The following is a 12,519-nucleotide window of genomic DNA, read 5'->3' as shown; positions in this document are numbered from 1 at the left end:
CATGGCACCGGAAGTCGAATTCTTGGGGAGGAAAATTGCTGCTGACGGCATCAGGCCTACGGACTCAAAAACCAAGGCCATCAAAAATGCATCCAAGCCTCAGAATGTGATGGAGCTGCGTTCGTTCCTTGGTCTACTTAACTACTTTGATAATTTCCTACCTAGATTGAGCACTTTACTGCACGTGCTGCTAAGAAAAGGCGACAACTGGGTTTGGGGTGCGTCTCAAGATAGAGCTTTTGAGAAAGCTACTAATCTGCTTTGCTCTAACAAGCTGCTGGTACATTATGATCCATGTAAGCGTCTAGTATTGGCCTGTGATGCTTCGACATATGGAGTTGCTTGAGTGTTTCAACAAGCTAATAAGTCGGGTAAACTACAACCTGTTGCGTATGCTTCTAAAAGCTTGTCAAAGGTGGAAAGAGCTTACAGCACGGTTGAAAAAGAAGTATTAGCCTGTGTGTATGGGGTTAAAATGATGCATCAGTACCTGTTTGGTCTTCGGTTTGAACTGGAAACACAACAAGCCACTCATTTCATTGCTTTCGGAAAACAAAGGTATAAATACCAATGCATCGTCCCCATCCAGAGGTGGGCGCTGACATTATCTGCCTATGATTATGTCGTTCATCATAGACCTGGCACCGAGAATTGTGCCGATGCACTGAGCCATCTGCCGTTGCCCACCTGCAGACCTACTGTTAGTTATGAATGATTTTGAAAGTGAAGGAACCCCTGTCACGGCTCAACAAGTTAAGACCTGGACCCGCCAGGACCCGATATTATCGGTTGTGAAATGTTATGTCCTTAGTGATGATTGGTCTGCCATACCCAAGCAAATGGGTGATGAGACCAAACCTTACAACCGTTGCAAAGATGAACTATCCATTCAGTCAGATTGTTTGTTGTGGGTTAATCGTGGTATTATGCCTAAGAAAGGCAGAGAGAAATTTGTACATGATCTACATAGCACTCATCCCCGTATTGTCATGATGAAAGCCATTGCCAGGTCTCATGTATGGTGGCCTGGAATTGACTCTGATCTGGAATCATGTGTGCATCAGTGCAACACTTGCATGCAGCTAAGTAAAGCACCAGCGGAATCGCCACTGAGTCTGTGGTCGTGGCCATCTAAACCATGGTCCAGGATCCACATCAACTTTACAGGTCCCTTCCTGGAAAAGATGATTTTAGTTGTGGGGTGGATGCATATTCCAAGTGGATAGTGTGTATAATCATGTCACCCAGTACATCCATAGCTACCATTGAGAGCCTTCGTGTCATGTTTGTTACTCATGGTCTGCCCGACATCGTTATAAGCGACAACAGACCTTGCTTCACTAGTCTGGAGTTTTAAGAGTTCATGAAACTCACTGGTATCAAACATGTGAGGTCAACACCATTCAAACCCACATCTAATGGTCAAGCAGAGAATGCTGTCCAAACCATCAAGCAGAGTATGAAACGTGTAACTCAAGGTTCACTGCAGACTCGCTTGTCATGCATATTGCTTAGTTACAGGATAAGACCCCACATGCTTACCGGGGTCCCCCCTGCTGAACTATTGATGAAGAGCGGTCTCAAGACCAAGTTCTCTCTTGTCCACCCTGACTTGAATGATCATGTTGAATACAGATGTCAAAGTCAGCAGTGTTATCATGATCGCGCTGCTGTGTCACACGACATTTCTGTTAACGAACCTGTGTATGTACTAAATTGTGGTCAAGGTCCCAAGTGGATCGCCTGTACTGTTATGGCCAAGGAGGGTAAGTGAGTGTTTACCGTCAAGCTCAAGAATGGACAAACATGCAGGAAACATGTTGATCAGATAAAGCTGCGGCACACGGATGAAGTGGAACAGTCTGAGGAAGACACAATCAGTGACCAACCAACCTATCCTCAGTCATCAGAGGAGTCCGCTGTCATCAGTGAATCTGGACTTTCAATCTCTGACATGGTCATTGCCACTCCCATCAGATCGGCTACCCAGCCCCCAGTCATAACAGACCCAGAACGCTCGCCCAAGGCTGGAGTTGAACTGAGACGATTAACTGGGGAACGGAAAGCCCCGGACCGTCTCAATTTGTAAAAAGACTGTTACTAATATCTTAAAGGGGGATATTATCATGTATGTATGCTTGGGGTTACTAGCCACCAGGTGGCGCCACTGTCGGAGGCCATTGGGCTATACACACGTGTGCGCGGCCCAGGTATAAAATGCAAGCCGTCATGTAATGTAATCACTTTGGGCCCTAATAAAGCAGAGCCAGGTTTGTACCTGTGTTAGTTTACAGTATTCAGTCTATCAAGTTATTACATACAGAACAGCTTTTTTCAGCAGGGTAAGCATTATATACAGTGAGGCTGCAAAGAGCTACTGCTTGTTCAGTAGAGTGATGGAAAAAACGCCTCTATTATTGCTATTTCCTCCACAATCGTCCATTAAACTGAAGACCAGTCAAACAGAGGCCTACTCGCTCAGTTGGATGCACTTGTGTAGCACCTCAGGCAACTGTTTCACAACTAAAACATACATGTCCTTTTCTGTTTAGTTCTGAAACAATCGCACAGCGAGTTCCTGTTTTGAATGGACTGACATTTGTGGAGCTCAGCTACTGCGCTACCACAGCATTTGCATTTAAAATGTCTGGAGGAAGTTATAGCAGAAAAACAAACTGACAGCTCGAGCCTCAGGTGGCAACAGAGCGTGCATGTATTCCACCTACTGACTGAGCGCCTGGTTAACTTTGCGAGACCACTAATGCAGCTGCATTTAAAGATGCTGCGTTCTGCTTTAATTTGGGAATTACTATGCATTTCATGCCCAAAGGCAGTGCAGTGGAGTCAATACCATAAGCACCTATTTGTTTAACAATTCTATAAATCGTAACTCCTAAAAATTACATCTAGAGACACTTGCACACGAAGTCTAATTGCATTGGGGGCAGAATTGCCCCGTGCCCTGCGTGCATAATTTGAATGATATAATTATTTAGCGCCCGGCAAGATGGGCAGTTACATGTTGTGGAATTGGGGTCTTTGTTTTAAAAAATGTGCGGGGCGGTAATGGAGGCGACATTAGCGGGACGTGAGCCTCAGCGCCAAGATGGCCGCGTCACAATGTCCCTCCCATTCTTTTAAAGGAGGGGCCGCTGAGAACTCTTCAGCGGATTCCTGGCGCCCGCTGGGCCACCAGGGAGGGTTCCGGCCTGGCCAGCGGTCTGGCACCCAGGAGGGGACACCGGGCTGAAAATTGTCTGTCCGGCTGAACCAACAGCTGCCATTGCCGGGTCGACTGCAAAAGAAAGCCGACAAGAAAAAGATGGCGGCCCCAGTCCAAGGCCCTCCCCTTTATGGACGGAGGGGGCTCCCCAGCCATGACAGCTACGCAACCTGCAAAGCTGTCGTTGGCATCGCCCCATGCCAATCTCGCTCCTGCGGGGCAATTTCCCCCATGGGGCGTAAAGGGATCGGCGCTCACGGCGGTGACGCTATCACCGTGTGCGCCCCTACCCTGGACGGAAAGTAAAGGGTGTGGCGCAAACCCATTTTCCCCTGAGGCATTCCGGGGGTAATTTCTGGCGGGTCACTTCTGCCTCTGGAGGCATGAGCGGCGCTATAAAAAGGGACAATTTTGGCCACATTAATTTTGAAGTACCTGTCTCTACGATTTTTACAGGGATGTTATCCTGGTGATTTTAAAATAATGGGGAGCGGAATTCCAGATGAAAGCATGACGTAATTTCTCCGCTAATATCCCACGGCATTATTTCAGGGCCATATAGTTTGTGGAAACTGGTAAATTGCATGTGGTCAGTTGATGAATATGATTAATATACAGTATATAGACAGGTTAGTGACAGTGTTGGGAGAGAGTGTTCAGGAGTTTGCTCCACAGAGGTTGAGGGATGATCTCTTCCAGTGGTTTAAAATGATGAAGAAATTCAGTAGGGTAGATTCAGAAAAACTACTTCCTCCTGAGTTGCGATGCCCAGTACTCTAAATGGGATCTAACCAGTGCTTTATATAATGGTATACAACGGTAACATAACTTCAACCCATTCCAAAACTTTCTAACCATTGACAGCAAAAGCCAGACTTGAAGTCGATTATAACTATGGGACTTTTGGTGTTTCAATCTTCCCCAGGCTAAAGGGATGAAATCCTCCCTCCTCCTGAGTCATCATCATCATCATAGGCGGTCCCTCGAACGAGGATGACTTGCTTCCACACCAAAAGGGATGAGTTCACAGATGTTTCAATGAAGAACCCGATATTCCAGTTCTGAACTCCAGAGGCGGAAGATGCCTGTGCGTGGATTTTTTTAACGTGTGGTGACCGTTGCACACCAGCCACCACACGGGCTTGACAGAGCTAAGCCTTTATTCAGTGGCAAGGGTTAACCAGGACGACTGGAGACCTGCTCTGCTGCACGGACCTAGTGCACACACATATCGCAGTGTGGGCAGGCCCGTGCTGCCCCTGGGCCCTCGGCTCTTCTGGGCCCCGTACCCTCATTTACCGCACCTCTGCTACGACCTTCCCGCTCCTCCGCTGTACCTGGGCCTCACCGATGTTCCAGCCCATGCTCTAACCGGTGATCTGGGCCTTGATGATGTCACCCAGTCGCCTACCTCAAAGTTGGCGCACACTTGGGTCGACTCGTGCTGGAAGCTGTAGTGGCATGCTCCAGCTCTTTATACTCCCGACCTATGGTGGTGTCCTCTCCTCCTGAGCATACCTCCTCCAGAGGACACCTCCTGAGTATAAGGGTGGCGAGTACATTGTTTGAGCACTCTCAATCTAAAGCTGCCCATCAACTGGCACTATACTGTCTCACTGCAAAATGCTCAAGTATTTCTGGTAAAGTAGTGTGTGCCATTCTGACATTGGACTTCAGATATGTTGTTGGAAGCAATGGTGAAGAGACTTTATTCATCATCCTTCCTGTACTTGGCCTCAAAATTAAAACCTGACAGGATGGATGTTGACCATGAATCAATGTCAACTGTCTCAATCAGATTGCTTACCAAATCTACTCTTGTCTAAAGGGATACGTAAAAGAGCTGTTTTGCATGTTAAGAGCAGCAGATAAGTGTACAGTTTTGGTCTCCTTATTTAAGGAGGGACGTACTTGCATTGGAGACAGTTCAGAGAAGGTTCACTAGGTTGATTCCTGAGATGAAGGGGTTACCTTATGAAGAAAGGTTGAGCAGGTTGGGCCAAGACTCATTGCAATTTAGAAGAATGAGAGATGATCTTATTGAAATGTATAAGATTCTGAGGGGGCTTGACAAGGTAGATGCAGAGAGAATGTTTCCCCTCGTGGAGGAATCTAGAACTAGGCGGCGTAGTCTCAGAATAAGGGGCCACCCATTTAAAACGGAGATATGGAGGAATTTCTTCTCTGAGAGTCGTGAATCTTTGGAATTCACTGCTCCAGAGAGCTGTGGAGGCTGGGCCATTGAATATATTTAAGGTGGAGATAGACAGATTTTTGAATGATAAGGGAGTCAAGGATTATGGAGAGCGGGTGGGGAAGTGGAGTTGAGGCCAACATCAGATCAGCCATGATCTTATTGAATGGCAGAGCAGGCTCAGCCAGTTGGCCCACTCCTGCTCCTATTTCTTATGTTCTTATGTTGTGACGGATGGATGCTCTTGCTATGTGATTGGTGCTTTAGTCTAACATAATACTGAGAACTCTGACAGTAGAGAGGTCTCAATTTCTCTCATCTTGTTTTTGCAGAATAAACCCTGGAGAAAAGCTAAAACGATAGTGCACTGGTCACCCTTCGTGATCTCCTTCAAGAAACGATATTCGTGGATTCAATTGGCTGGCCATTCAGGTAACTGACCTCTGACCCACCTTAATCCCAAAGTAACGTTCATTTGAGAATTCTATTGTTCTTGTTGCCTCCTTCTAACATTCTGTTGTAATTAAAGAAAGACTTGCATTTCCCTAGTGCCTTTCGTCACCTCTGGATGTCCCAAAGTGCTTCACAGTCAATGAAGTACTTTTGAATTGTTGTAATGTGGGAAATGTGGGAATTTGTGCACAAAGCTCCCATAAACAGCAATGTGATAATGGCGAGATAATCTGTTTTAGTGATGCTGGTTGAGGGATCAATATTGTCCAGGACACTGGGGAGAAGTCCCCTGGTCTTCTTCAAAATAGAGCCCTGGGATCTATTACATCCACAGGCAGACCTCAGCTTAATCTCTCACCCAAAAGACAGCGCCTCTGACAGTGCAGCACTTCCTCAGTACTGCAGAGGAGTGCCGGCCTGGATTACATGCTCAAGTCTCTGGAGTGGGGAGTTGAACCCACGACCTTCTGACTCAGAGGTGAGAGCACAATTGACTGAGCCACAATAATTGGTGCATTTCTGCGACAGTGTCTTGCAGAAAACACTCTATAAAATGGGACTGACTATTTGCACTGCGCTTTTTCTGTCCTTCTGTGTCTGCATCCTCTCGAGACTCCGCCCCCAATGCCTCCTGCCCGGAACCGGAACCGGAAGTGGGGCCCTGCAATCAGTCCGACGTTGTTGCTCCATGGGTTGTTCGACCCCGCCGCGAGCCCCGAACCTCCGACCGGGCCCCAAGCCGGTGCCGGGGGCAGAGAGAGAGACCTGGGGTGGGGGGTGGTGGGGAGAGAGACCTGGGGTGGGGGGGGAGGGGGGAGAGAGACATGGGGGTGGGGGGAGGGATCTGACGGGAGAGAGGTCCTTCCAACCCCCTTTACACCTACACCCGATTTCTTGGAAAGCTCGGTGTGTGTGTTACAAGGGACATCGTTGGAGTGGATAAAATCCAGAAGTCGCAACACTGTCACTATTCACTTCATACCCAATAAACCTGTTAACAATCCGCACACAATGCTTATCTATGGCGGGGGGGGCGGGCATTGAGGGGGGTGAGGGGTAAGGTCGCTGGGGCAAGGGACTTCAGTTGGCACTTGATGGCCTTTGGGGAGATCTATCCTCTGGCTTCTGAAATCAAAATGGATCCACAGAAAATTCAAGGTGTGACATATCTTCCAAAGGGGACCAATCAGCAATAGGTGCAGTGAAATTGGAGAGCCAATTAGAGACAAGGCAGCCATTTTGACAGTACAAATAGACGCATCCGTATAAAATGGCCAGTTTCTTGAACAATTGCAAAGTGATTTCAATGATAATATACTGCGCCCAGAAATTTCATAAAATTGTGTTGCGCTAACAATGATCAAAAATCTTCACGTTAAATTCTCAGTTTGTTTTGGCGTGTAACTAATGGTTGTGTGTGTAGGATCCCCATCTCGTACTGTTATGGTAGATGTGGTAGTGGTTCCCATTGTGAGAGTTGTGTACTCTTTGGTCAGGGCCTCACTTCCTGGTTACAGTTTTCTCTGGTGTCTGTGGTATGAGCGGTTATTTTCAGATGTGCGGAGGACAAACTGTCCTCACATTCAAGCGTCATTAACTGAGGTCAGTTTCTGAAACTCAGCTCAAATGTCCCCTACTAGCTTGCTACGATCTGTCGAGTGCTCAGAGATAAAGAAAGACTTGCATTCATATAGCGCCTTTCACGACTACCAGATGTCCCAAAGCACTTTACAGACAATGAAGTACTTTTGGAGTGTAGTCACTGTTGTAATATGGGAAATGCGGCAATCAATTTGCGCACAGCAAGCTCCCACAAACAGCAATGCCATAATGAAAAGCAAACCTGTTTTTGTTATGTTGATTGAGGGAAAATTATTGGCCAGGGCACCAGGGATAACTCTCCTGCTCTTCTTCATGGGATCTTTTACGTCCACCTGAGAGAGTAGACAGGGCCTCGGTTTAATGTCTCGTCCACAAGATGGCACCTCCAACAGTGCAGCACTCCCTCAGTACTGCACTGGAGTGTCACCCTAGATTTTTGTGCCCAAGTCCCTGGAATGGGACTTGAACCTGTTTTATATGCAGACTATAGATATACTCTCTGTGTAGTCACAGTATAGTTGCATAAGATGGAGACTTAGTTATCTGATGTACTATCAAAAAGGTTTACACTGTGTATATACTATGCTGGCACCACTAAAGGGTGCAACTGGTGGAGACCGGGGTTTCCTGCCCCTGTGGCAGAGGCTGTCCACCAGAGGGCACTGCGGTGGGAGAGCTGAGGGTCACCTGCATTGGTGTGCAGGGCCCAGTATAAAAGGCTGCCCACCATGCTTGTGCCTCATTCTGGGAGCCACGAATAAAGGACCAAGGTCACTACATTTGAGTACAACACATTGCCTCATGGAGTCATTCATAACTGCATTACAGACATAACAGAACCCACAGCCTTCTGACTCAGAGGCGGGAGTGCTACCCACTGAGCTAAGATTGACACTTGACAGCAGCCTCCAGGTTAACAGCCTCCATCTGGCAGTTAAAATAAGGCCAGTCACTTACTCCCACCGATCAGGTTGGACTGGAGTGCTTGCGCTGAAAACCCCTTCCTCTCGATCCTGCTCAGAGCCCCCTTCCCCTGCTCCTGCCCAGTCTCTCCCACTGCCCCCCCCCCCACTCCCGATCCTGCCCAGAGCCCTCTTCCCTTGATTCTGCCTAATCCCTCCCCGCCCCCCCCCGCTCCTGATCCTACCAGTCCCCCTTCCCCTGCTCCTGCCCAGTCCCTTCTCTCATTTCCCCCCCACTACCCCGCTCCCGATCCTGCCCAGAGCTTCCCCTCCTTATCCTGTCCAAGCCCCCTCTTCCCTCCCCCCAGAATCTTCTCCCCTCCACCCCCCCCCGCAATCCTCTCTAGAACGCCCCCCCCCCACTGACGGCCGAAGACCAATGCCGTGGGTACCAGCTGTGCCTCCTGCTGCCTATTCCCACCCACTGAGCCGCTGCTAATCTGGCGAGGCGGGACTCTGCCAATATTTATTTTAATGAGGCCCTGCCCTGAGGATCTGCAAGGCCTGCATGTACCCCACCTCCTTGGTTCGACACCTGCTATTGAGTTCCCCCCCACCCTTCCCATCCAGCCGCCCCCACTAGCACCCCTCCCACGCAGCCACCCTGCCCCCCCCCACCAGCACCCTTCCCACCCAGCCCGCCCCCCCCCTCCCCATGTAATGACTGATGACAGTGTGGGCACAGCACTGATAACCCCCACAGTCACAAATCAGTGTCCCAGTTGGTGTGTCGAGGCAAAGACAAAATTGAGCTGAGGGTGATCTGGAGGTTTAAGGAATGATGAACACTATTAACCCCCATTGCTGACGACGCTTGTGATTGCCAGCTCTGTGAGTAGGGTCGCCAACCCTCCAGGGCTGCCCTGGGGTCTCCAGGAATTGAACATTAATCTCCAGGACATGCTGGGAGCAAACCAGGAGAAAACCATAGGGGCATTAAAAAAATAATTCTCTCTCAACACTTTTCTTTATTAGATCATTAAATAGTCCCTCTCTATCTGCCCTATCAACTCCTTTAATCATCTCAAACACCTCAGTTAGACCACCCCTTAACCATCGAGACTCAAGACAGTACAAGCCTAGACATTTCCCATATTACAACAGAGACTACACTCCAAAAGCACTTCATTGACTGTCAAGCGCTTTGAGATATCCGGTGGTCGTGAAAGGCTCTATATAAATGTAAGTCTTTCTTTTAGTCTATGCAGCCTGTCCTCCAGAATTTAACGCTTTTTGCCCTGGTATCAATCTGGTGAATTGCAGAGCAAACTGCTCCAATGTGGGCTAATTGTCATGAATGAAACCGGAGATGAGTTGGTCATTGATCAACTTGAAGGAACATGATCCCTGGGAAACAAGGAGGTTCTGCTAATCGCCCATAAGAGGATGGCAAGCAAGCAGGGAGCACGTTGCAGGGCAATGCCACTAATACTCACGTACATTGTTCTGTTCATCACTTAGGTAGTTTCAAAGCCGGGGATGGTGGGAAGATCCTGAAGAAGTACTGTGAGAATGAGAAGCTGTGCTTTGAGCAACTAAAAATGGATTCGCTCGCTCCCTTCGTACCTTGTTACCATGGCATTACTGATGAAGAGGGAGAGCTGTACATTCAGCTGGATGACTTGTTGGCTGAGTTTGACAGCCCGTGCGTCATGGACTGTAAGATGGGAATGAGGTATGTGACAGTCTTTGTATATTTAGCACAGGCGTTTCTGATGAACTGGGGTTGACCATCATGCATTGAAGGAAAAGGAAGAAAGATTTGCATGTATACAATGCTTTTCATTGCACTTTGTAGCCAAAGAATATAAGAATTAGGAGCAGAAGTAGACCTTTCGGCCCCTCGAGCCTGCTCCGTCATTCAATGAGATCATAGCTGATCTTCTACCTCAACTCCACTTTCCTGCACTGTCCCCATATCCCTTGATTCCCTTAATATCCAAAAATCTATCGATCTCTGTCTTGAATATACTCAATGACTGACCCCCACAGCCCTCTGGGGTAGAGAATTCCAAAGATTCACCACTCCTCATCTCGTTGTAATGTAGGAAATGTGACAGTCAATTTGCTGATTTAGAGGGAGGAGCACACCTGACCAAGCACCAGGGTTTTTATACATCAACACATTGAGGTGAAAGGTCAAGGTTCACAGGAAACCACCTTTTCTCTCTGCCTCCTCACAATGCAACAGCAAATGTGTACCCATGTTCTCCTTCATTCTTAACACAGCATGGTGACCGATTGTGCTGGGAACAAAGCAGAGACCATCTGAACTGATTATTGAAAATTGAATGTTCCAATGCTCTCCTGGCTGGCCTCCCATCTTGCACCCACCATAAACTTGAGCTCAACCAAAACTCTGCTGCCCGTATTCTAACTCACACCAAGTCCCGTTCACCCATTACCACTGTGCTCACTGACCTACATTGGTCTGGCAAATCCTCGATTTAAAAGTTGTCATCTTTGTTTTCAAATTCCACGGCTACGGCCCTCCTCCAGCCCTACAGCCCTCCGAGATCTCTGCACTCCTCCAATTCTGGCCTTTTGCACATCTCCAATTTCCATCACTCCATCATTGGCGGCCGTACCTTCAGCTGCTTGGGCCCTAAGCTCTGGGATTCCCCCTAAACCTCTCCGCTTCTCTACTTCTCCCCTGCTTTCTGACGCTTCTCAAAACCTACCAAGTTTGGTGTCAAGTTTTGTCCGAATACACTCCTGTGAAGCACCTTGCGACATTTGACTATGTAAAGGCGCTATATAAATGCAAGTTGTTGTTGTTAAACTCGGCCAAGCCCAATGAGCAACTGGACCAGGATCAGTGACCAACTGGACCGGGACCAGTATAGTGACCAACTGGACCAGGATCAGTATAGTGACCAACTGGACCAGGATCAGTATAATGACCAACTGGACCAGGATCAGTATAGTGACTAACTGGACCAGGATCAGTATAATGATCAACTGGACCAGGATCAGTATAGTGACCAACTGGACCGGGACCAGTATAGTGACCAGCTGGACCAGGATCAGTATAGTGACCAACTGGACCAGGATCAGTATAGTGACCAACTGGACCAGGATCAGTATAATGATCAACTGGACCAGGATCAGTATAGTGACTAACTGGACCAGGATCAGTATAGTGACTAACTGGACCAGGATCAGTATAATGACCAACTGGACCGGGACCAGTATAGTGACCAACTGGACCGGGACCAGTATAGTGACCAACTGGACCAGGATCAGTATAATGACCAACTGGACCAGGATCAGTATAGTGACCAACTGGATCAGGATCAGTATAGTGACCAACTGGACCAGGATCAGTATAGTGATTAACTGGACCAGGATCAGTATAGTGACCAACTGGACCAGGATCAGTATAGTGACTAACTGGACCAGGATCAGTATAGTGACTAACTGGACCAGGATCAGTATAATGACCAACTGGACCAGGATCAGTATAGTGACCAACTGGACCGGGACCAGTATAGTGACCAGCTGGACCAGGATCAGTATAGTGACCAACTGGAACAGGATCAGTATAATGATCAACTGGACCAGGATCAGTATAATGATCAACTGGACAGGATCAGTATAGTGACTAACTGGACCAGGATCAGTATAGTGACTAACTGGACCAGGATCAGTATAATGACCAACTGGACTGGGACCAGTATAGTGACCAACTGGACCGGGATCAGTATAATGACCAACTGGACCAGGATCAGTATAGTGACCAACTGGATCAGGATCAGTATAGTGACCAACTGGACCAGGATCAGTATAGTGATTAACTGGACCAGGATCAGTATAGTGACCAACTGGACCAGGATCAGTATAGTGACTAACTGGACCAGGATCAGTATAGTGACTAACTGGACCAGGATCAGTATAGTGATTAACTGGACCAGGATCAGTATAGTGACCAACTGGACCAGGATCAGTATAGTGACTAACTGGACCAGGATCAGTATAGTGACTAACTGGACCAGGATCAGTATAATGACCAACTGGACCGGGACCAGTATAGTGACCAACTGGACCGGGACCAGTATAGTGACCAACTGGACCAGGATCAGTAT

At 48.0% G+C, this 12,519-nt stretch overlaps 1 protein-coding gene across 1 annotated transcript in view; it reads left to right on the top strand.

Annotated features, from left to right (window-relative positions):
* Positions 1-12,519, top strand: part of itpka (inositol-trisphosphate 3-kinase A) — a 69,387-nt gene that overhangs the window by 38,475 nt on the left and 18,393 nt on the right. The window contains exons 2-3 of the mRNA XM_070877405.1: positions 5,750-5,849; positions 9,896-10,109. Of these exons, the coding sequence (XP_070733506.1) occupies positions 5,750-5,849; positions 9,896-10,109 (314 nt within the window). The remainder of the gene's footprint in view (positions 1-5,749; positions 5,850-9,895; positions 10,110-12,519) is intronic.

This window comes from Pristiophorus japonicus, chromosome 4, assembly GCF_044704955.1.
Source record: "Pristiophorus japonicus isolate sPriJap1 chromosome 4, sPriJap1.hap1, whole genome shotgun sequence".
Lineage (NCBI taxonomy): Eukaryota > Metazoa > Chordata > Chondrichthyes > Pristiophoridae > Pristiophorus > Pristiophorus japonicus.
The sequence above is the reverse complement of the archived record's forward strand: the minus strand, read 5'-3'. Positions and strand labels throughout refer to the sequence as shown.